The sequence below is a fragment of the Corvus kubaryi genome, unplaced genomic scaffold (genome assembly GCF_017639235.1).
Source record: "Corvus kubaryi isolate FWS band 111438036 unplaced genomic scaffold, C.kubaryi_AGA036_p1.0 64936, whole genome shotgun sequence".
Taxonomy (NCBI): domain Eukaryota; kingdom Metazoa; phylum Chordata; class Aves; order Passeriformes; family Corvidae; genus Corvus; species Corvus kubaryi.
In genome coordinates, this window is record NW_024581621.1 from 32,750 (window position 1) to 58,742 (window position 25,993).

The 25,993-nt window shown below is 42.0% G+C and overlaps 1 protein-coding gene across 1 annotated transcript in view; it reads left to right on the forward strand.

Moving 5' to 3' along the window:
* Positions 1–6,584, forward strand: part of LOC121672757 (lysine-specific demethylase 7A-like) — a gene marked incomplete at its 5' end in the record, with an annotated part of 37,260 nt that extends 30,676 nt beyond the window's left edge. Inside the window, 2 exons of the mRNA XM_042045559.1 lie at positions 657–933; positions 1,545–6,584. Of these exons, the coding sequence (XP_041901493.1) occupies positions 657–933; positions 1,545–1,639 (372 nt within the window). The remainder of the gene's footprint in view (positions 1–656; positions 934–1,544) is intronic.
* Positions 6,585–25,993: the final 19,409 nt, after the last annotated feature.

A 25,993-nucleotide genomic window follows, 5' to 3' on the forward strand; every position in this document is an offset into this window, starting at 1 on the left:
AGGTAGGAATATTTTTGTCTTCTGATGTCCAGCTGGAATCCAGCAAGGAATGAAAAATTGTGTGTGTCTTTTCTAGTATTTCTGAACTTGTCTGTATTAGAATAATTAATTCAATAGAACAACTGAAGTTGCAAAATTACAACCTTTAAATAGCAGTGTTTTTTAACTGCATGCTTTGTGCAGAAGTGTTTGCTTCCTAGGAATATCTGACTACATGGTACTTCCTTTCCAGTTTGTAATTCCCAATTTAGCATTTGTTCTCTCATCAGCTGAATATTGAAAACAAATTACCTATTAAAGTAGTCAGTGGTTATGATATGGCTTGTTACAGTGGCTGGTTTAATCAAGAACAATTGCATTTGTTTTGGTCACTGAAAGCTGCAAACAAAACATAGAGAAATTGAGTACATTAGTATGTGTACTTAAACTGTAGAATTGCCCTTAGGTGCATATGGAAAAGCTTGCAGAGACTATGTTGTATGCTATCTTTAAGAGGTATCTATACTGAAAGAAATGATGGACTCATAAAATGGTCAGATACTGGTGGAACCGAAACACCTGTTTCAAAGACACAGTAGTGTAATCGGAGAAATTGGGGTGAACCCGTAGCCAGAAGCCACTAACTTGTACATTTTTTCTTCTCATTTCCATACTAGGATGCAAATAAAACTCACAAATCTATCAAGAAGGAGGGTGCATCAGAAGCCAATCTTAAGGTTCAGGAAAACAGAAGCATAGTCCACAACAACAGCTTGAGTTTTCAGCATGGCAAATATACGCGAGACTCCAGCCTAATGCAAGGAGAATGTCAGCTGAGTGATGGCAGCCTTAGCCCTGACAGGCCCTATGGTGAAACGTCCCTGTCTGTACCACTGCACCCAACAAAGAGGCCAGCATCAAATCCACCCCCTATCAGCAACCAGGCAACAAAAGGTAATGCTTATCTCCATCCCCTTGCCCAAGTGGTGCGGGGAGGAAAGGAAAAGACTAAACGCAGAAACTGAGTAAAGGACAGGATTAGACCTTGAGGAAAAATACAAAGTGAGCATGCTGAGGACACTCAAATTTTGGCATAGAATATGGGGAGGTGGAATTAAGAGAGATCTAACTAGCCTAAATCAGATTTGCTTATTGAGATGAAGGTTTAAAAGTTTTAACACTTCAGAAACAGTCTCATGAGCATACTATCTAGTTCTTAGTTTCTAGTTTATATTCTATAATTTACTCAAGGGAATAACTTGAGTAAAATTCAGGAAGCTCAGTTTAGGTTCTCCCCTATTACACCCACTGCCCTTCATAGACTGGAAATATTTGTAAATAATATACTCATTTAATTTATGATAATTCTAGTCAGAGTTTAGGGAAAACAGTTCCTGTTTGGTTTTTTTTTTTTTTAAACTATTCTGATTCCCTATTTGCTTTTCAAACTGATTCCGGTGAAAATTTTGCCTGCTTCAGCTTGAAAGCTGGGTTTCACTGTTGTTCTGCAATGATTAAAATTCATTCTGAAATTCCTGACTGAAGTCCTTGCTTGGGTTTTTCAGGCAAACGTCCAAAGAAAGGAATGGCAACTGCTAAACAGCGCCTTGGGAAGATCCTGAAGCTGAACCGGAATGGCCATGCACGCTTCTTTGTTTAATGTAGCTGCTACTTCTACTACTGCTGTCTTTCCTACACAGACCAGTATTGAGGGCAACAGAGCCTGGAGCTACTGTTATTCCTCTGCTTGAAGCAGACTTGCATGTACCATAGAAAACACTGCCTGATGAACAAAAGAAAGAAAGAAAAAAGAGAAAAAAAAAACAAAGAAAAAAAAAAAACCACACAAAAAAAACCAACCCAATGCTGCATTTTCACTGTGCCACACCTGCTCAGCAATAACCATATGGGAATGGGGAAATCTTCAGAGAGACACGGACTGTGAGAAATAGTCTCTCATCAGGGCTTGAATATCATTTGTTGCTGGTAGTTTCTGACCTAAATTAATGAGGGGAAGATGATGAAGGTGGTTTATCAATAATTTATTTCTGATAGATTTTTCACAACTTTAAAATTCATTTAAGAAACTATTTATTTGGAAGACTTTTTTCTGTGGGGGGTTATTAATTTAGATTTAATAATGTGAAAGTTTTAAATTGTTTTGATAATGTGTGTTTGGTGCAGTGGAGAGCCACATTCATTGTGATCAGTCTGGACTCATAAATTTGATATTCAGGTTATAGTCTTAAATAGGGGTGAGATGCTTTATTAATTATTTTTTAAATTAAGGCATAAGGAATCTTATTTTTTTTCCTGCTTTTTGTAAGCTATTGGCTGGGCTTCTGTTGACTTGCAAGTTGCATATTCTCTGCCAGCTTGATTATTTTTTGACCTGTCCTTTTTAATATCAGATTTATTTATTTAATGGACTAGAAGGGACTGCTAAAGACAGAAGAATTTTTTTATGTCAGTCCAGGCTCTAACTTGTTTTAAGCAGCACCTCTTTCCTCCAAATCTGAGTGCATATTTTCCTCCTGATGATCCATCTGTGATGATTTTCTTCTGTAAAAAGACTCCCTGAAATTTGTATTTGTACAAGTTATTTAAGAGTTGGTAGAAAGCAGGAAGACCCAATATATCTTTTGGAGGAACGGGGGCATCAGTTAAGATGTTTCTTCAGAACAGTTGCTCTCAAATAACTCATGAGCTATACATTGCAGTCCTAAGATTTGGCATTTTACTTAATGTAGCATGGAAGAAGCATTAAAGTGTTGTTATTGTACGTTAAACACATTTTATTGAAGAGTCATGAGAGCAGGAGAACGTGTGTTGCTTTCAAAGCTGGGTGAGACAGCAAATTAGAAGTCTTAACTGGTCCATATATATATAAGCCTTTAAGTAGCTTACTGGTATCAGAATGATCATTTGTGTCAGGCTTCACACAGAGCTGATAGCAAATGCCAATTCTGAATTGCTGTAAATAATTTTGATTTAAAATTTGTATTTTTCTGTAATATAAAATTAAATATTTAACTTTTGAGGGACGGGGATGAAGGCGGAAAGGGGAATACTTTTACTTGATTCTGGAAAAAGGGCATTTTGCAGGGTCCAGCCAAAATGTAAACATTAATATGCTAGTCACAATATTGTTGGTTGGTTGGTTGGGGTTTGGTTTTTTTTTTTTTTGATTGGTAAGAGTAAAAATATTCCTGCATAGCTGTCCAAGTCATGAAATGGATTTAATTTTCCACAACAGTTTTTCCTTCCTCCATATTCTATACTGGAATAATTTTCTCTTGTGGTTTAAAAACAAAGTCAGTTTTATTTTCCAGAATATTTGTGCAGAGTTATTTTTATTTAGGCTAGATTACGAATGCCTTTAGAAATTTGTGGAAGTAGTTCTGATGTCAGGTGTTCTTTATTGCTGCAGGGTCAGAACCAGTTACAACTATGTTACCCTGTTTCTAAGCAGAGAAACATCAGAGTATAGTGCTACTGCAAAAAAGTCAGGTAGCTTTCATAGCTTTACTTCATCTGGAGCTTGAAAATTATAATTTGGGAGTATTTTTTACAGCCCTACTTTTACTTTATAATGACTTGACTTGTTTTGTGACTTGTATGGGTGAATTTTTAAACTTTTTTTTTCGTTTGCTAGTTAATGTTCCACAAAAGCAAGTTTTTAGTCTTTTAATTTTTTTTTTTAATTTAACACAAGTTATCAACCTTTAGAATATTGGGAATGAAGGTAGTTAAGGGTTTCTAAAAAGCAGAAGATAAGCTAAGAAGTACTCTACAGGTGCTGAAGATGACTATAAGGACTTGCTGTTCTCAGGTGCTATGTTTTCTAGATGGAAATAGTTGAAAGAGAATATTTTAACTATCTTCTAACATGTTCTCACCAAAGTTAAGTCGAATAAATAAATGATGTTGTCAGTATTAGTTAAAATTATATACCTGTATAAATTTTCTTTTTGTTTAAACTTGAGCAAGTGGTTTAATGCCTGCCAGGCTTTGGAACTGTTCTAGCTTTAGTATATTGAACCAAACTGTTTCCTTCCTGCTGGCTGGACAATTTCTAATGATGGAAAACTCCAGGGTAGGGCAGCAGTCAGATTCGGAGCAGAATGAAGAATGAGTTCTCTCTCCTTAAAGACAGATTTTTGTCTGAAGTAAAAGTATGCCAGAATAGAATCTGGAGTAAGGAATTTTAAAATAATGAGTATGCTTTCTTGTACATGTGACTGGCTTATTCAGAGTCTCTTTTCTGACCATCCACACTATTTATCTGTATCTTACTGTTGAAACAGAGATATGGCTGGACCCATATGTATTATTTTTTCTTGGTTTTATCCTTTCTTTTACTCTGTTTTCTACCTTTTTTTTTCCCAAGTGGCTCTCCACTGTCATGAATTTATGTAATACTCTCTTCATAGGCTGTCAACAAGCAGAGGTTCATTCCCATTTTCTTCAAATATCCATGCTTCCAGCAGAAGTTAAATCTGATGTTCCAACTCAGAACAAGTAATTTAAAAGAAATTGCCATGTTGAGCAGTATTTAAAAAAAAAAAAAAAAAAAAAAAGAAAAACAACAAAGGGGGGAAAAAAAGAAATCTCCTGGTAGCTCATGAAGAGGATGTGGTGACCTCACTTGTTTTGTGTACTTGTATGTGAGATATATTTATTGTGTTCTAGCTGAAATCACTTCTGCACCAATCTTTCTGTAGATGGACTGAACCTTGTGTTGTTGTACTGGAGAGAAGAAGCCCAGTTTTTTTCCTTGCTGTCTCACTTGGGGTGGAAGAGGGAGGGAGCAGGGAACACTGGCTGGACAACAGCAGATTATGCCTGCTCTGGTAACTCGTTTTCAAGGATAATCTTTTTTGAAAAGTCAAAGAACTCGGATTTGGCATAAAACTCAATTTTATTGTTTTTAAAATTTTTTTGTAGACAGAACAGTAGGAAATGAAATATTGCAGGGGTTTTCCCACTCCCTTAAGTTCTCACGTTCTTACAGTTGCAAAAAAAGAAACAAACACGAAAATGGAAAGACCACCCAGAAACTATATCAAAGACTCTTCCAGCAACTTTCCCTTTTCTTCTCCTACTATACTTGCTAATAAACCCTGGCTACAGGGTAGCCTTTGTTGACCTCTGAGGTAGATTACCTATGCAACCTATAATACTCTACATGAATTCATTCTTAAAGAGAATTTTGGAAGGGTTAGATGTTGAGAGTTAAAATTGTTGTTTTCTGATCACATGGGGGGTTTTGGGGTTTTGATTTTTTTTTTTTTTTTTGGTGGTTGAAGTGCTTGTGTTACCTTTGGTAGAGATGTAAGAGAGCACAGTGTCATGATCACATTTTAGATGCTTCAGCTTTCCCTGGGCTTTGCTCTAAGGCATAAGCTACCTTAATTCACAAGGCCATAAATTTTAAGTGTGAAAAATTTTTGCAGGATTTCAAAGCCAGAGCTGGTGAGAATCTTGCCTACCCCCTCTTTGGTAGCTGTGGAGACTAAGCAGAACTGAAACTATGACCCAGTGAATGACCCAGTGACTAGTGCCCTCTTTAGGCTCCACATGCCCACACTCCCACCATGACCCCCAAGTCTTGTGTCTTTCCAGAGTGTCATTCACAGAATACTTCCAGACCATTAGAAGCTGTTTGTAGTTCTGGGGCTGAGTGAGCCCAGTGCTACTCTTTGACAGAAGAAATACAAATGGAACCAAGGGCCTTACTGTTTATTGTTAAACAAGATGCAAAGCTGCAACATCCATTTTTCCAAAAAATAAACCCAACAAAAAAAACACCCTGGTAACCCTCTTAGTGGGAGAGTATGAATGAAAAGTCATACAGTGGATGGGAAATAAAAGTAGCACTGATAAAGAAATGCATGTTCTTCATAGGCTGCATTTCTGTTTGGAAGAAAAAGACTTTTTCTACTTTTAATATAAATTAAGCCATAAGAGTTTCATGCTGTGGGAAGGGAATGAAAGGGATCACTTTAAGAGATTATATTGATACATGTTGTCACTTCTGCTGGGAAATGTCTATTGCTGCCAATGCTTTGGTGAAACTTTTTTTTAGAAAAAAAAAACGAACGTGGAATTTGAAAAAAAAAGGGGGCTAGTTCTTGGCTATATTTACTAGTTTTGTAGTAATGTTTTGCTGGCCCATTTTGTCTTTTCCTCCTTTTTCTACTCTCATAGTCTAATTTCTATCTTTCCTTCTTAATGTTTCTGAAAATATTAGCTTGTCTGCTCAGTAGGGGTCGGTGTATGTGTGTCTTCCTTTTTACAGAAACGCACTACTGTGTTAAGTATTTGGCTGGGAAATGGGATGCTGCAGCTTTAAGAGCATTTTTTTCAATTCATAACAGTATTTCCCATCCTCTTTTGCCTGCAGGCAGGGAAAGTGTATGTACAGTATTTATTTTGTTTTGATTTTACTTTAAATTTGTAAGTTTCTATAAGTAGTTCACATTGATTATTCTAGGGGGAGGACAAGTGGCTTTGTTTAAATTTGTATTTGATATTCATAGTTTCCACTTTCTGTACTTTAAAATACTGAAATTAAAAAATTGTATGCTTATGTTTTGATTTTAGCACTCGAAAGCGTTTAATTTCTTCAGACTTCTGCTCATTTACTTCAGTGTAAATACAGTAAAATGTACAGAATATCGTCAGGAGAAAAATGCTTTTCTAGGTCCAATCTCTGTGCCCTTTGCTTGTCACATTTCAAAGAAGAAATTTTGTGGAGAAATGTGAGGGAATATTCTCATGCCAATTTTTAAAAAATTTTTTTTCGAAGTGCAAGTTTCATTTCAATCCAGGTATATTATATGGCAACTAAATGCATTTTGTGAAGATGTGTATATTCTTTTTGAATCCTAATATAAAAAGGAGATGGCAGTGTTTGTGATTCATCGTATTATCAGATCTAGATCTGTAAGAAGGGTATCAAATGGTATTTTTGTATTCCTGCTCTTGGTTTTTGTTGGGGTTTGTTTCATGCTACTGATGGCTGACTCATCTCTTGATTTATTGGTTGTTTTGGTTTTTTCTTTTTTCCTTGAAAGTGTGTGCAGTTTCTGGAAGAAGAGCTTTCTCTTTCACACTTACATACGCTTAGTCATACTTGCTTTTGTCCTGGAGGGCTTCCCTGCTGATTTTTCCCTCCAGACATCATCATGTGTTTTGCAGCTGCCAGTGCTCCCTATTGTGACCCTGTGGCAGTGCAGTGTTTGCATGTGGGTGCTTTACTAGGGGAGATGAAAGCATTGCTGCCCCGCACTGCAGCGTGGTGTAATGCCTTTTCTTCTGCACCACTGACCTGCTGCAGAGCTGTGCTGGGGGTCATTTCTGGGAGCTTGAGATAAATGATGCACCAATGGCATTGGAAGAACCAGGTGACAAAAGGGGTTTGATACGAGCATCCTCTTCAGCTGTTCAGGTTTGCTTCTTAGCCTGACTTCCAGTTTACAGAGAATTTATGGTTGACTAAAACAACTCGGAGATCTGTTCATTGACTGAATTGTGCCAGGTGCTTTACAGACAAAGAACAAGAATGGCAACCTCATCAAACCCTGTACTGCTTAATGGAACAGTTTAAAAAAACCACAACAAACTGGGAAGTTCTGTGGCCTGAAGTTTAAAACATGATAGTGTTATAGATTTCGGGAGCGGAACCTTCTGTGCTGTTTCAAAAACAAATTTCATTTGAGTGGAGTAAGAAATCATGAGGAAAAATCATGAGTCAAATACAGGGGTTGAAGATGAAGTATTTATACATCCAGAAATCTGTTCCCGTTGTAGTTTGACATGCCTTTACATCTTTTCAATTAATGTGTTAAAACTGATTTTAAATTTGGTTAGCCCAAGATTTGCCAAAGATCTGAAAGAGCTGTTTGTCTGTCAGAGCAACTGCATATTTTGAAAAGGTATGAATCACTGTGATGGAAGAGCACTGCTACAACCTATGCATTTTCATCAAACTCTCATCTGGATTTGTCACATTCAACTCGCTGCTCGTAGTAATGTGTTGGTCTTAGTGATAGACTTCAGAGAGCTCCTCAGTGGGCCACAAGTACGAGTTTAATACCCATATAAAAACCTACGAAAGCAACTTTACTATTTGGCCTTCTGTTTTTTGCCAGTGACACTTCAGAGATTTTTTTCTGTGACAGTGGATAATACAGTAATACACTGGAAAACATGAAATGTCTCAAGTGCTGCTTTAAATGCTACTGGATAGCCTTCAGCAGCTGGAGCCATATTTTCATTAAAAGTCAGAGTTTCTGGTCTTCTGCTTTTCTGTTTGCAGAGGATGGAGAAATAATTACCTGGATTGTTCTTTCCTAAGGGACAGATGGATTTTAAAGATTTCAAAGCTACCAAATCCAGCAAAAGAATTGAATTTCTAAAGTCAGGGAATGAACAAGATACCCTTCTTGGTATCTGAAGACTAAAGTTACTGATTTTGGTTTTTAATTAACAGTATTCTGCTGTGTTTGAGATAAAGTACCCCCTTGTAAAGTGCCTACAGACTGGCTTTTAATTTCTGTACATTTAGTGAAGTTCAGCTCTCTCTAGAGGGTTTGTCCTGACTTGCTTAAATTGTGAGGCTTTTGTGGTGGCAGCTCATTAGTTAACATGTTCAACCAAACCTTTTCTAGTTCATTTTGTTTAGGTGGAACATCAGATTGATGATGAAAACCTGACTAATAGCATGAATATGGTGAAGTCAATCATGCTGAGTGTTAGTTTCTGTAGCAACTTAGTTTTTTCTTTGTATACAAGTATTTGTCCTGGGAGCTCTTGAAATTACACTTTTTAGTGCTGGTAAGTAATGTCAGCTGTCCCAAGCCAAGAGTTAATGGGGACTGCAACTGTAAAACTAGAATGTTATTGTTACTCCTTCTGATACAGCCAGGATTGTTAGACACATTGGTTTCTACAATGGTAGTGACTGAAGTTTTTACCTGCAGAAAAAACAGCTGGTGATCAAGCCAGTGAATAAAATCTGTCATTGCCAGAGCTCAGTATTCCACCTAACAGCTGGCTAATAGCACAGTTTGCTTTGTCTAGACTAAGGCCTGATTTCTCTAAAGCCAATTATATTCAGTCTTTAGAATAACTACTGCAAATTTTTGAAGAATTGTGTTTGGCTTAATAGATCTATTTATCTGTACTGCTTCTGCTGTATTTGCTTTGGTCTTGGAAAAAATATTCTACTTTGGAACATATAAGTCAACTAAAAAAAAACCAGTATACAAAGAACCTGCTTGTTTGTGATGCTTCGCCCCAAAGTTTATTTCTTGTAAGAAATTTTTGCTGCAATGAGTGTGAGTAAAGTTCCCATCCATACTCGGAGAATGTAGTATCTATCTGGAAGAAACATGTGCCCGTGAATCATACACCTTGGTGGTAAGTCATAAAGATACAAGTTGGCTTTTTGTTCTGGTTAAGCTAAAAGCCAGCAAAACTCTAGAAACTGCTACTCTGCTCTCCTAAAATAGGATGTAGGCTATGGAAAATTTGGTTTAACTTGGCGGCAGCAATTTCAGCCTAGTAATAGTTCGAAGAAGACACTAGATCTTGTGCTTCATTCTTAAGCTGATTCCTAGTTACAAAGGGTTTTTTACTTTTTTACAAAAGGTCTTTGAATAGTTCTGGCCTAGTAAAAAATTTCCTGTGCTCAGCCAGCCCTTGTAGAAAGGGTTTTAAATTCCATCATGATGTGGTTACTGGACAGACCTGTTCCCATGTGTTAAAGCATTGCACCTCTGGAAGGAGAGTATTCAAAGTGTATTTGCCATGCCAGCTGTCCTAAAAGTAATGTCAGAAGTGATTGGTCAGATGAAGTTCCTCCTTGAGAGGAACCATTTTGCTTCCAAGTCTGTTCATATTCAGCCCAGGTCTCCTGGGAGTGGGGAGAAGACAAATCTATGAGCTGTGCAGTCCACTACTGTGAATAGAGTTGATGATATTGCAAAGACTGCTGGAGAGCTGTGCCTGTCATTAAGCACCACAAGTGATGCTGAACTGTTGCAGTCTGGGGAGGGAGACCAAGCATTAAATGGGACATGGCATGTGAAGGATCCCTTTTCCCCCAAGATTTTGCAGCAGCTCAGAAAAGAGGAATTGGTGACATGCTTTGGGAAAACTCAAAAACACTGTATAACCTGCCTCTTCTGGTGCTACAGGAAGTTACTTTAGACACTGGTTCTGTTAATGCATTTTCTCCACTATTAAGAGGATTTCACTTTAGGAAGTTCAGTTTGTACAGAACCCTGAAAGATACTTCATGTTAAACATCCCAGTTTCCTTATGAATGAGGTTTGTAAGGGCAAGTGATCTGTACTGGAACAACTGAAGTATTTGGAGAGTGGGAATTCCTGTGTAACACTCATGGTTCTGATGTAGGACACTTCCTCCATACAAACCTTATGCACTCTCAATACAGGGCCACTGCTATGCCCTCGTAGCTTATAGACTGCTTTCAGTAGTGTTGCTATTCATTTTCTGTTGCCTCTAATCTCAAAGAATTTTGAATGGTATAAAATGGCAGCTACCAAACTCCAGTAATATTAGCTATGATTAAAGGAATGTCTTTGCTAATCCTTTTATTATACATTTCAATAGACACCAAAATAGTGCTGTCAATACTCTTAAAATACTTAAATTCTTTTCCACTCGGTCAGGACATTTAGCCATTTCTATATTTTTTTTCCTCACTGATGCGAACTCTTGCTGTATTTTACAGCTCGTGGCTTGAAGAAAAAGCGGAGTTACTGTTCTGTGCCACCCTGTTGTGGTTCACTGAAAAGGACTGAAAGATTGGGAACAACACAAAAAAGAAATCACTGATCTGTTAAACATTCTGTGGAGCCCATACCTCCAGTCATTAGCTGAAGCACTAGAGCACAGGTTGTGGTATAACTTGATGTCTTAAAGATGTCATGTTGACTAATCAGATCAAAATGTACAGAGTGGTAGAGAATAGAAAGGAAGTCATATGTATAAAATGAAGTGATTTTTTATGAATTAGCTACAGGAATACTAGATTTTTTCACTCTCACCTGCATGAAGGAGTTGAGCTGAATAGGCTTAATACCTGAAATACTTCAACTAAGGTGATAGGAATCACTGCAAGTATCAGGGCCAAAATAGGGCTCGTTTCTGCTGGAAGCACCACTGTTTGTTTGGTTTTTTTTTTTTTAGGGAAGAATCTGCTTAGATTTGCACACCTTGTCTACCCTTTATTTCTAACCAGCTCATATACTGAACATGCATATGACAATTCTGATGAGGTTAGTATTAATGCCTCAGCTGATGTAGTGACATATCTTTAAATATGTTCTTCTAGGGGTTTCCAAGTGATGCTGCGGTTTGCTCTTTTGGGATCCGTGGCCAAGACTTAGGATGATCCAGACCTCCCAGTGTTTTTGTGGAGAAAAGTGATCTTGCTGCCTCCTAGCCTGTTGTGGGAGGGAGGCAAGATGACCCTCTCTGCTGCCTGGGAGTTGGTTTCTCCTATGCAGGAATTCATTGTAGGGGAAGGCTTTGGATTTCGATGCTGAATGTTAACCTTTGTTTTGCTAATGTGTTGAGGGCCTCAGGGATGTACTGGTGAGGGAAGGGGTCAGAGTAATCCAAAGTCAGCAGAGTATTCCAGCCCTGGCAGCCCCTGTGGTGTGCAGAGCATGGAAAGGGTGGAATCGTGAAAGACATCCCTGTGTTCCCCTGTGTGTGGGCATAAGCAACAGCCAGGCTGAGGCCTGACCAGTCTCACCAGGGTCATCTGAGAGGATGGCTCCCATCCCCAGCCACTGCCCGCTGGGGACTGTGGCCCGATGGGGAAGGGGTTTTGGTATTCCCTTCCTTCCGTGGCCTCCTCTTGTCCTTTGTACGGATGTCAGGTCTGGAGAGGTTAAGCATATTCCTGTGATAAACGTGACAAAAAATTACACCTGCTACCTGGAATGGTGTGAGCTTTCTTATAAATGCAACCTCTGGGGTCAGCTTGGGTTTTGAGCATTTTGAAGTGTTACTAAAGTCTTGCTTTTCCAAACAAATTTTTCACTTACACTACTGGCATAATATGGAGGGAACCTCTCCATTTGGCAATTTTGGAAAAGTTCTTTCTAAACGATTGCCATTTTGGTATGTTTCATTCTCCGTTTGTTACTTTGAAACTGAGTGGAATGTAGCTTTGTCCAATGTTTGAGTCACATAGTAATGTAGCAGCTTTGCCTGGAAAGCAGTGTGAGCGGCACTGAATCATCAGGATTTCTGTCACTGCGGTAACGGGATGGAAGGAGGTTGAACAGACACATTTCGTTTTTGTATAAAAACATCTAATCCAAACATCTCTTGTGGAGAATTGTTTAAAAACTCTGGATCCCTCTGCTTGAAGAAGATTGGGCTATAATGATTCTGGCTGGTTTTGCAAAGGATCTGAATTGGAGGATATTTCCTGACTAAATTTTTTTTTTTTTTTTTGTCTATTTAACTTTTCATGTTTTGACTAGTCTACTGTTGCAACCAAGTTTGATACAAGTTAAAAGTCAAAAATCTAATAAATCTTAAATGCATTATTTCTATAGATTTTTAGTTTTTGTAGCTGGAGGCTACAGAATCTCAGTGAGCATTTTAGGGATCTATGATGATTTTTACTTCTTCTCCACTTAATTTGTTTGGCTATGCTTTGCAGTGTTTCTGCATTGAAGTACTGAGTCCTTTTCTCTGATGTGATTCTCATATGTACTAAGACATCTCCGGCCTTCCTTTCTACATTTTTCAAATATTCCAAATCTTTGGGGATGTTTCTGAATGCAACTCTTACTAGCTGATTTTCCTGTCTCCTCAAATGCTATTGATATTCTAAGATGCTAAATAATGCAATGCCCAAAGGTTGGCACACCTGTGAACAGCTGGTAAAACTCAACAGCCCAAAGAACTTTCAAATCAACACCATCAAGATCATCATCAAGAACATCAATACTTGGGAAGTTAAAGTGTAACAGTAAAATTTAGAAAAAGAGGTTTTTCTCTCTTGGAGATGTTGTGGCAAGGGACTTTTAGATCACTTTCAAACATAGAACCTGCATCACTTTTATTTTGCAAGGTATCTTAGAGGTGTGCAGAAGAAAAGGTGCATATTTGTGTCCATGTGTATGCAGCTTACTTAATTACTTCATGTTTTTCCCACAGGTAGGGATTGACTTCTGAGGTAAATACTGTCTACACAGGAATGCAGTTGGACACAGGGCCAGGCTGTGCCTCTGATCCATGGTGTAATCCACTTCTCTCTCTTTCTCTATGACAGCACCTGAGCAAAATCTAGGTTTTGGAAGCCCATAGTTTGCACTTCCTGTGTGGAATAAGGGACAGTGATCATGTAGAAGCAGCAAATGAAAAAAAAAGGAAAGTATGCTGAAGATTGTGGGGAAAAATGAACCCTCTGATGTTACTCAGGTCAGCTGTTGAATAATTCTGTGCCAAGTCATCAGAAGGATATCCTGGAAAAAACATTTCTAAAAGGAGCCTTTCTAATGCAAGCTGCTGGGTTTAATAGCTCTGATGTGAGGCATCTTGGGTGTGTACAGAAAATGGGCAGGATTAACAACAATTTCTACTAGCACACCCTTAAGAAACTGCCTGATGCCTCTTTCTGAAATTTCCCAGTAGATCAAGTCAGTTATTGACGGCAAGGTTCTGAGCAAAGGCAGATGTGGTGCCAAGATTATGTTTCTACGACCTGGCTGGTGGAGTGTGTATAATAAAATAATATAAATTCATTTATACATGTATTCACATATTCATATATTTAAATATCTTTATAAAGAAATCAGAAGGTGTTCTGCAGTGCTATAACGTCATATTCTAATGGACAGCCAGAAAGGGAGTGGAGACCATTGCTAGTGGCAGTCTTTGCAAAAACTCTTATATTGCTTTCTTTCCTCCCTGTTGTTTCACTTGGGGGTTACTGCTTGTCCTTTGTGATGTATCCTTTCTGGGATGGCAGCTGTTGGGTGCTGGATGCTTGTACAGTGCCTAAAAAAGAGATTTAGTTAACACCTTGAGCCAGGATTAGTTATAATTTAACTTTCTGTAGTATTTTTACCCATGTTATTTGAGTCGAGCAGAATTTCCCATTCTATCCATTCCATTCCAATCTCAGAAGATGGTAGGGGTAACTCCTTCCTCTTTCCCTCTTGCTGCCCTGCAGACTCAGCATGAAGAATGCTTCAACAGACATAAATATTTAGGGAGGATGTATTTCCTTGGCTGTGGGTCATACAAGACTGGAAAGCACAGAAAATGAAATTATTTCTTCTGCTAGGAATAAGATGTGAAACTTTGTGATTTTTATGAAAAAAGCCTTAAATGGGATAAGGATGTGTTCATTCCCTTTAGCCACATCTGCAAGCAGTGAGGAATGAAAGCCTTTACATCACTCCCAGGATATGTGGCTCATTTTATGCTTCCGCTTCACACGTTTCTTGAGTATAGAAGAGAATAATGTCAGAAAGCTGTGTTTTTATTCAAAGCTGTATTTTTATCCTTAAGCTCTTAACACAGGGAAGTTAGTCCAGTATTCCTGACCACCAGGAGGAGCTCATGACACAGCCTGTAGCCTTAGCCTCCTGCCTCCGAGCCTTTGAGAATTTCTCCAGAGGGAACTTCAAGTCCGAACAGTGCAGGGGCAGCCGTCGTGCTGGCATTTGACACAGGAATCCACAAAATAAAACTGCACCTGGAAAAGGTGAAACGATCCGAACCCGGGGCCAGGTGGGACAACGTGCCATGGGCTGATACTGGGAAGTGAGAGAATGTGATTATCCACCACATTGTGATGGCTTTGTTTATAACAGAGAATCCTGGCCTCAAACTTTACTTCCAAAATCTTTTTCCCCTTGGTAAAAAAATAAGGCATAAGATGGCATAAAGACCAGCTGGCAGCCAGAAGAGGGGAGTGTTCCCGTGGTAAAGTGCTTTTAAAAATTTTAGTAAAGCTCTTTATAGGCAAGTCAGTAAGGCCACTTTGCTCACTAATGGGAATGTTCCCAGCTATCCAAGGGTGGCAGAACAAATTTGTAAGTTAAAGGCTGGTAGTTTTTATTGTGGAAATGATGCTTGATTTCACAAAGCACAGAGCTTCACCTTGCAGCTAAGTTTCCTCTGCTCAGGACAAAGCAGGACAGAACCACCAACATTGAAATTGATGAATAAATGATTTTAACAACTTTCTGCAAAACTGCAGGATGAATGAGAAGAACCCACTGTCTGTCACATCTATTCTGCTCTCTGTCTATTTTTAACTTGTTTTAAAATTTAGTATTCAACATTGCCTCAAGACTAACCAGTTCCCTTTTCACTGAGGCAAGAGACTAATGTATGTAACCCAGTGACTGTGGGTACCTTTCTTCTTGCTGAAATAAATTAATACTGAACAGAGTCTTTTTATCATAGCCATGCTCTTATCAGACCATCTCCCTTTATATTGCTTCCTTCCCCAGCCATTGTGGAAACAGACATCCTGCCCAAGGCATCGAAATCCGCAATCTGCTGCTTCTTCTGTGGAGCCTCTGGATTTTTGCCAGCAGCCCCTTGAGGTGGTCCCAGATGTGATTGCTTTTTCTGTGCTACCCTGAAAATATCCGGTAAAAACAAAGGACTGCACTCACCCCAGTTACCGCTTTGGAGGCCAGCACTTCCTCTGCTCTCAGGGATGTACAGTGGGAGATGTTAGGCGTGATGTACCCCAGAGAAACCAGGACTGAAATGGCAGGGTCACAGTCAAAGGGATATTCCTACAATAGAATAAAGCCAATCTTTTGATTGCATCTCTCAGCTGGTCCTCAAGTTTACTTCCAGTTCCCATAACCCAGGAGATGTGTATGGGGGGTGCCTTTCCCACAGCATTCTTCTGCAGGGAAAATGCAAGTTCCTTGCACCTACATTGTGTGTCAAAGGAGATTAGATTGGGTTTTAATACTGCTTTCCTTCAGTGGGGGGGGGGGGAGCAAACAATTATATTTTTATTTCAAAGTAACTCAGACTTAAAATAGCCACTGCCTTAAACAAAAACCAAAATGGGTTTTTTTTGACTCAATAGCTTTTTTGGGAAAAAGGCTGGGGAAGAGAGGAGGGAAATACCAGCTTGTGACAGTTTTTGTGGCTTAGATCTGTGGGGGGTTTGTGCTATTCTGGTAGGCTTGGAATTTTCAGTAGTCCTGTCTATCAGAAAACCAATATTGTAGTCCTGGCTGTTACTGTCAGTGGTTGAAGATGCCCATGTGAAGGCAGAGCAAATGCATCTTCCTGCTGGTTTCCCTGTGTAATGTCTTATAACCTTTTACTTTTTTCTTGGTTCTTTCATCTTCCCTGCAGCTCCCCTGCTCTAGATTGCTTGACAGAGTTCCCATAGCCTACTTTGCTCCATAGGTGTTTGTGCATGCAGTAAAATATTCAGAAGGATTTTAGACTGGTCATCAATTTTTAGACGTTCACTCCTCGAGGGAGGATGGGTGAAAATCCAATGCAATCTTTTCTGTGAGTTTGTGGTTAAAGATACTTACTTGGGTGTCACAGGAGAGAAAGAAAAACTTCAAGTGGCTCTTTATTGGGATCCATCTTGCAATCTATCTGTCACTAAAATGAAAAGATTGGAGGGAATTCAAATGAAGAGAAGAAAAAAATGGATCCCAGAGAAATATACACACGCCATGCCTCAACAGTTCTAGAAAGCCATGTGTTGTTCAGCTGGGCTGAGGAATTGTTACCATTGAAGGCACTTTATTGCTACTTTAAACTATGAAAGGCCTCTGCTCTGCAATTTGTTTTCCTAACTGAAAGTACGTGGAGAAAGTTGATGTTGTCCCTTGGGTTTTGCAATGTCTTTTGGTGGAGGGATGTTTATGCAGACTCTGGAATTACTACAGCTTTTCAGGACCGCAACTTACTGAGTTATTCTCCCTCATGTCTCCTCACCAGTCTGCAGATAAACCCAGCCAGCTTTCTGAGATCCAGCTATGGCTGTCCTTGGGGCCATGTGGTAAGTTCATCATGTTGGGGATGTGAGGGCTTGTCCAAGGCCTTCAGGTTTATTTCCAGAAACAGAACTGTATCTCTGTGGCATCTGTTCTGTTAAATATTGACTTTCTATCAGCAGTGTTAGAGGTAAGGAACCTCCCTAGAAAAAAATCAGCTCATGGGGATTTGCATGATGTTTCTATGACTGCAGCACGATTTTTTTAGTTTGGTTGGGTTTTTGTTTGAAGTTGGGACAGAGAAGTGTTTTGAAGCATCTTTTCATGCAAGGCAGGAACATCACTTTGACAAAGCACAGGAGCTGGTACTCAGTCCTTTGCAAGCAAGACTGACAAGGCAGAGCACCTCTAGTGACTGTAGGTCTGAGATGCATTTTAAACAATGCATGCCTATTTGTTGTTACTTTTCAGAAAATGCCCTGACCTTGCAGAGTTTTCTTAACACTGTGTGCAATGCCAGCTCCAGCCAGAAACACAGGACCCTCTGTAAGCAAACAGCCTGAAATAAAGGGCCAGAGATGGGTTGTGAAGAGTCAAGAGAGCTTGAGCCTAAAGCATGATGAAAACTTTTACAAGAGGGGAAAATGCAGGAACTAAATCTGATGGTTCATGAAAAACTCGTGGTAACACATAAATGGATGTGCAGCCAAGAAAGAGGTAAGTATATTTGTGCAGTTGCAAGAACAGTGGCAATGCAAGACCAGCCTACAGCTGTTGCGTGTGGCACAGTCTCGACTCTTTTACATCAGAAGGAACACTGTGAAATGCTGTTAGGTGAGATCTGTACCTGTCCCTCTACCTATGGTGTGAGCTGACTGCTAGTCAAGGAGAGCCCATGTCAGCTGATGGGAAGAGAGGGTTTTAAAGGGTTGATGCACCACTTGGTACCCATTTATTCCTGAGCTCTTCTGCCAAGGCTTCCATGAGGAAACCAAGTGTGTGGGTGGGAGCTCTTGCCCTGTCTTTCATATGTGTGTGTTACCCAAACCACAGCAAAGGAGAGACACAGAAGCATTGCTGTGTAAAGACACCACAAGAAGCTGACTGCAGAGCAGGGACCTCTGCTGCACCCCCGGGTCTCCAGCCTGGCAACCTGAGAGTTGGCTGTAGTTTTTTCATTTCCAGGAAAGAGGCTGATGCTATTGACCCTGAGTATTATTTGCCTAATGAAATACAGGGAACTGAGGGGTGGGAGCTAGATATGAGCATCTGTGGCTTGCTGTTTTTCCTCCCTCTCCTTCCCTGGAAGAGTTTTGCAAGAATGCCTCTGTACTGCCAGAACATGAGTGCTGATGGCTGGTAGAAACATCCCTGCTCCAAGGGTGTCATATCCTGGAATGCTCTACTTTGCTCTCTGCAGCTCTTACAGATGAAAACCACGTGGCTGGAGCCTTCCTGCCTGATGGAGGAGCCACAGTCTCAGTACTCCAAGGATCCTTGTAGCAAGATGTTGTTTTGTCAGATGCCCTCAGCCTTTAATGGTTCTAGAGAGCCCCTCATGTCTGGAGCCCTGCCTGTGACACTGAGCCCAGCTGTCACCTCGTCTCTGTGGCCCAAGCAGAGCAGGGGTGCTGCAGGGACTCAGCCGTGGAGCAGACTGGCCTCAGCCTGTGCTGCTGAACCAGGTGGGCTCTGCCAGAGCTGCTGTTTCAGCAGCTACTGCCACTGAAGGCAGAGGGAGGTAGGTCATGTATCAAGCTGGTTTCTGGATAGTGTGACATCTTTGTCTGTTAAAAAGCCCAAATGGATTTGCAGATCCCAAAGAAAACACCATCTGCCTCATTACTGAGCTGCATTCTGTTCCTGCTCTACCCCCCCAGTTATATTCCCCAACAGGGATTTATTGCTCCTTTTCGATCTGATGGTTTAATCTCCTATTCCCCTGTCTTCCTGTGGTTGCCCCTGTTGACTCCCTTTCCAGAGCTGCTGCTCCTACTTGTGTGTCCCCTGCCTTTGCCAGCTGGAGTGAGACACTTGAGACGGAGTGTCTCCCTCAGAAGCAGCTTTACCTGCCCACCCCTCCTGTCTGCCAAAAGAGAGGAGCTGCTCTGGAAACACAACAAAGGAAAATACTGCCACAAAGTCGCACTGGTCCTGCCCTTGCCTCAGCGTTCTTGTGAGCCAGACATTAAACACCAGAGCTGGTGTGCACAGGCCCTGGGCTTTTCAGGAGACACCAAAACCTGAGGGGGGGGGCATTGTATCGTGCTGCCCCTAGTCTTGTGTAAGACAACTCGCTCCAAAGCAAAATAAGGAAGGGGAATGTACACATGCACACAGCTTGGCCAAGGTCCGTGCTGCCTTCGTGGTCAAGAAGTTCTTGCTCTGAAGAAGCTACAGCAAAGCAGGAAGAAAAGTGGCCCTGGCTGCTTGCTTTGCAGAGATAAACAGTTGGTGGCAGCTGAAAATGAGGCTTTTAGTGATAAGGCTGTTTTTCCCTGCAGGTGGAAACTGTCTGTGAAGAAGGACCAAGGCACTCCTCATTTGAAGAGCTTTCAGGAAAGCCTGACAATTACATATTTCAGAACATGTACTCTTAGATGAATAATCAAAATATTTGAGGCTAAGGTGGCCAGCGATGTGGCACAGCAGGGACATAGTGTTTGCACTCAAGTGCCAAATCTACACCCCTCCTCTGTGTTCCAATGTCTACGGCATGTGCTGTACAACAAGTCCTTTCTGTCCCAGAAAGGGACGTGTTTCCTGTGGTTTGTCCTCTGGTGCCTATTTTTTAGCTTTTCCTGCTGAGAACATGCAAGCCGCCAGTGATGCCGTCGGCTGGAAGTGAGTGAGCGGCTGCGGCGGGCCCGCGTCACCCCAGGATTGTCCGTGTTGGCTGCGCAGCCCAGGCGGCATGTGCCAGGCGTTGTGCAGCTGCAGGGCTCGGTGCCAGCGGCAGGGGCTCTGCCTGTGCTGCAGAAAGCCTGATTCAGCAGCAAAATCCTCAAGCTGTCTCCAAGGCCTTCTGGAAAAACCATCTGCAGGCATCCCACGTGGGTGGGAACAGTCACTGCTGGATGTACTTGCTGGCTCGCTCCGTCTTCGCACGGCATTGGGACAGGGCACCCCCAAAGGCGTCACCTCGAGGATCCAAGGCTCCTTGCTGCTTGAGGGTGTGAACAAAGTACAAGGGTTTGTGTTTTCTTTGTTTCTTTACCCTGGAGGTCTTCACCTGAAGTTTGCTGAAACATGGGGAAAGACTCGTTGGCTTCCCCTTGTCTTGGGACTGAAATTACGGCTTGCTTCTCCATCAGCCACATGTGTGTAGCATTGTGCTGACACCTTTTATAGTTACATTTCTCAGGATAAAACAAAAAGAGTGTAGGGGAGGAAGGGGAAAAAAACACAATAAACCTTTTCCTTCACCTAAAAGAGCCTTAAGTGGCTGGGGAGGGATGAGAGGGTTACAGGAATTGACAGAACTTAGTGATTTGGTATCCTCTGTTCCTGCTGCTGAGTAGCCACCAGTTAAGTAGAAACAGTTGAATGCGTGTGGGATAATCTCTTATTGCTGCTCCAACTGTCTTGTCTCCACTGATATGCAGGATATGTTGCATCTTCTTTCTGGATGTGCTTTATGAAAGTACAGCAAGAGGCTAGATGTGCTTTGCATGTGAGTACAGTTGCAAAATGTATGACCTGGGGCTTGGATCTGGGCTGTTTGATCTGGAATGGTAACTTTTTCCCAGCTTTTTGCACCAAACTGGTGTTAGGATGCCTGTCAGGGGGCAGCCAAAGAGACACCGGGAAAAGAGAGGGTGATTGTTTGACAACCTTGACCATGCTGGTGAGTCCAGTGGGCAACACTGGTCATCACCTGCCTCTTTGTTTGTCCCTGTGTCTCTGCAGAGCTCAGCACCAAAGGGCCAGGTCAGCTGTTATCAGAGGCTGCACTGGGGTGGAATGTGGCTGGCAGGGTCTGGCAGCTCCTGGTAGTGGTGGTAAGGTCTGGGGATGCTCAGCAAAGTGCTGACTGAAAGCAAGCATTCTTGGTGGCCCATGGGTCCTATTCTGAACAGGGCTGAGGAGTATTCCTGACTCATTCCAGCTGATTATATTTCAGTCCCAGGCTTTGACAAGTGCAGAAGCCCAAACTGTGGCCAGAGGACTCAGTCTCCCTGAAAACCCATCTTTGTGTGGCAGGGGAGGCCCACATGGTTCACCAGCACTGTGACAGGGAACAAGGGCTTGACCCCAGCTGTGTAGTTGCTCCCCTGGAAGTGTTTTTCCTTCTCCGGAAGCAGTGCCTCAGCTGGTGCAGACTGTGCTGGTCCCAGTGACATGTGGAGGCTGTTACGTGCTTGCAGTTTATTTTCTTTCTCCTTAGATGTTTTGTGATGCCTTCCCAATTCAATTACTAATGTTTTTCATAATTACATTTCAGCAGCTGCATCAGTCTGGAATTTGTACAGATGTCCTGAATTTTGCAATGTTCTCACTTGCATGAGGCACCTGTCAAAAAGCACTGATGCCACGGAGAGGGTGTCCCACAAGGCAGCCAGCACTGCTGCAGCCCCTGCCAGAGCAGTGGTCTTCCTCAGGCAAACAGTCTCCTTGTCCCACCTCTACCTGGTGAGCAGTAGCTGCCCTGAACAGTCCCCTTGTTCTCCTTGTCTTACATGGCAAGTCAGCTGGGGACAGAAACAAGCAGAGGTTTGAACCGCTGCCGCCTGCACAGCAAGGACTCCTAGGATGGAGCCATGTGGAAATGCAGGGGCTAGGGATACACTGGCTGGTATTGTTTAAAGGCATCCAGGAGGGGAGCTGAATTCAGATCTTAGATATTCAGGATGGTGACTCCTTGGTACTGGCCACAATGACCCCAAATCCGAGTGCCTCACAGGACTACAGTGCAGTCCTATAAGGGAAAATCCTCCCTTCCTCTCTCCATACATATTCTGCATTTGTGCTGAGCTACAGTGACAAGGAAAACACATGGTATTTCTTCCTTTGTGCAGCCTGCAGCAGAGCCTTGCTGGGCTGCCCTGGCTGTGGACAAAGGAAACCTCCTCCCGAGACACTCCGCAGGGCTCAGATTTGCCACTGAAGCAGGAGACGTAGTGACCTCTGTTTCAACATGAATAATCGCAATTGTAGTTCCTGCCCCTCCACTGATGCAGGTCTTTATTAGACCTGACTGGGTCCATAACCTCTGCTGGCTGCAGGTTCTCCCAGCTGCTGGAGTGCTGTGTGAAGTGCTGTTTGTACTTCCTTCTATTCATGCTGACCTTACCTGCCATGAATGATGCAATCATGCGGACAAGATCACAGGGAGGTTCAAAGTCCAGGATGGAAAAAGGAGAGGGAGGAAAAAAAACCATGCCAAAAATAGAGTTTCCAAGGCTAAAGGTCATTTCAGTGTGGGGCTCAGAGGACATCAGAGACATGCTGGAGCCTCCAGATAGGAGGGAAACATCCACTTGGTGCCTTTCACTGCCTGTAGCTCTCTGTGCTTAAGCCATCATAGCTTGCAGCAGTGTTGAGTCCACAGACTTCAGGGAAACCCAAAGAGAAGTGAGTCTCTGGGGCTCGTGGAGCCCTGGCTGCTGGGGAGGGAGGGGTGACAAGGACCATCACCAAAGGCTGCTATGAGCTGATCTGTGAGGGTGAGCACGTGGAGGCCTCTGCAGTGATAGATGACATAGCCATGGGTAACAGCCACAAGGAGTGGTTGGGATGTTCTGAGTGGCCATTGGGAAAAGCTTCTCCACAGAACAGTGGTGCAGCACTGGAACAGAGATGTCAGGGACTCTTAAGGGGGTTTAAGACTTGGCTAGACAAAACAATGGATGATCTGAGCTAGTATTGGCAAAAGTCCTGCTTCTTATGGGAGACAGGGCCAGAGGCACCCAGGTGTCCTTCCCAGCAGAGACTTCCATGACTGTACTTACATTAAAATTGAATAAACATGCCCTTGTGTTGACTTAACCTTCCCAGTGAGCATGTTGATCTGGTTTTGTTGACATGCTTGTTCCTAGAATCTGATTCTCACTAAATACAAGTGAAAACGCGGGGTGGGCTGTATGTTACCTGAAAAAACATGAGTTAGGTGTTTGAATAGTTTCTGGTGCCATGCCCCTGGCTCTGGGAAGCTAGCAGGGGCTGCACTGCCTGAGATGATATGGTGCCATATCATATAAAAAGACATACGCTGTCTTTTCAGAAGTCACTGCTCCCTGTTACCCAGGACAGACCAGGATGTGTGCTCCTGTGCTGTCTCATGGGGGATGAGGTGGAGGTCAGAGAAAACCCTTCTTGTTCCCCTTCCTTCCATCAGAGGCTGGGGAAGGGTAAGGAATTAATCTGAAACTTTGTGTAGTAAAATACAAATCCCCGTTGCCTGAAAGTTGCTGGATAAGAGCCAAAAAGGCCTAACAAGGATACATGTTTCTTCCAGCATAATTGTATATTTGGCTTATATTTTAATAAATGAGTAACAGCTGAGCAGAGAGGCCAAAAGGAGAGACTCCCCCCATTCTGAGGTATGTTCAAGGCAGAGGTTGGGCTGTGTGCGAGTCAGGTGCCAGAGTGGGTGATTTAGCATAAAACACTGAGGTTTAACTGTGGATTAGACCATGAGTAGCAAGCAAAGTGAGTGACTAATGAAAGTGTAAAGGGTTGTTGTTTTTTAATGTTTATATTTTCTTTTGAATTCCTTGAAGGAGGGAAGAGAAGGAGCAAACCCAGGCACTGAGGTCGAGTCTGCAGGAAACTGGAGGCCTGAGGTGATAAATCATCAGCACTGCAGTGAGATTAAGGGGGAAACTAATGTAATATATGAAGCAATATAGAAAGAGGAATTTTATTACTTCAGTCAGCTCTCAAAGGATTCCATTCCAGATGGTTAAAGCTGGGTAGATCAGGAACCCCTGTTGATGGGGCCCACCATCTGACAACAGCAAAAGCAGCAGAGGGTTTCTTCTGACTCCAGCAGGGTTTCACCAGGAGAGAGCTGTCTCCATAGCAGGATAAAATAGTCAGTATTAGTGAGGAATTACCTCTTTGTGAGGAAAGCTGGTGATGAGCATGGCCATTTTGGCGTTTTCCCCCTTTCAGAAGATGTGTCTTGTCCTTGCAGAATATTTATGGAGAGGCTTAGGCATTAGTCTGCAGCTCTAAAGCACCGTGGGGTTCTGGATGATGGTGCCACTGGCCTATTGCTGATGGGAATACTGGCCCCGATAAAGACCCCACCATAGCAGCCCTGCAGAGCAACAGCCCCAGGGATGAGTAAGAGCTCCCCAGAGAGCAGCCTGAGGCTCTCAAACTTGCTTTTTTGTTAAGTCACCAAGCAGTGTCTAGGAAGCAGTATCTTTTATAGCCCTCAGCCAAGGCCTGAGGTAAAACAAAGGCCTGGTTCATGGAGGAATTTTCCCTGCAGGAGCAAGAACTGTTGCGCATTGGCACTGCCCAGCTCCAGGTCAAAGGCAGACAAACCCCGAGACCTCAGCACTGCTGCAGTGCCACAAACCATTGGAATGAGGGGCAATGTTTCTCTATTAGCAATTTTTTTTTTTTTTTAAAATTTGAAGTGCTTGAGAAGAATTCTCGTTTGGGGAGTTTGGCTGCACTTTGCTACAACATTAGACTTCTCTGTTGGGTGTCTTCTGCTAGAAATGTTTAGATTTATTTTTGTTTTTGTTCTGTCTTACGCAGCTAAGAAAACAGTTTCAAATAGGACAAATTGTCTTGTTCCAGGGAGGAGGTCTGATCTGGAGAGTGAAAACAGCTTGCTTCTTGGAGGACTGTCTACAAAAGAACAAAGCTCTGAGGACACTTCCCTGCACTGTGCCCCACTAGAGATAATGTAGAGCCAAGATGTTGGCCTCAGGAAGAACAGCTATGTGAGACAGTGTCTTGTTAAGTGTTTTGTTTTCTTCTTTGCCTAGGGTTCCTGTGCTCCAGTGCCTGGTGCTCTGGGTGTTGTTGCTCCTTTGGACCTGATGGGCTGGGGGGCAAATGCTTTGGGTATTCCCTGCTCCTGCTTGTAAGAAAGAGGAATCGTGTTAGTTCATCACGCAGGGATGCCAATGCACTCTTCTGAGAGTCTTTAAGAGCTGGTGCTGTAGAAGACTGGAGTCTTTTTTAATCAGGTGTGCATCTCTCCAGATTTGTGTTTGGCGTGTCACTGGCAACATGTGAGGAAGAAATACTCATGAAGGGACCAATGCTCCTGCACAACAACATAAATGGGAAATCAGTTCTGGATACACAGAAGTGCAAGTTCCTTGTGGCAGTTTGAATGGTGCGTTATAATCGGATGCCTAGAAAAATAAGATGACATTATACAATCGGTGCATCCTGTGAAAATCCATCAGCACTACTATTATAAAACATCTCCATTTGTAACGTCTGCTTTGTCAGACTGGTTGTTCTGAAGAATTTTAAACTTGATGTAGAATATAAATCCTGGTAGGAAGGAGCTCTGAAGCCAACAGGAATTTAGCTGCTTGAAAACCTTGCTCTTGGTTTAGTCCAATTTTTAGCCAAAGTGTGGAGTCAATACTTTTAAGTTCTCAGTTGAAAGGTCATCCTCATATCACTAAGAGGTCCAGACTCACCATACCATCAGCCTGTTTTCTAGAAGAAGTTACCCTTGTCTGAAGGGTAACTGGAAATGCCTATATGAGATTATAGAAGTGCTGTGACCTGAGCCAAAAGCAATTTTGCTGTCAAGGCAAAAAAAATTTTTCATTAAGACAGAAATGTTAGGAAATAGTAGTCTTTTGATAGACAGTTCACAAGATGATATTTGTGAAACTCTGTAGAAGAAGCCAATGGAAATTATTTTTACATTTACACCTAAGGCAATTGCATGGATTTATTACTACATCTGGGGCTGCAAACCTGAGCCTGATTTATTAACTACTGTTCCTTTTGGTTTCTTATCCAGGGTGGCAAACCAGCTGTAGAAAGTTGAAAAGAAGTTGAGCTTCACGTCTTGTCCTTTCAGCCTG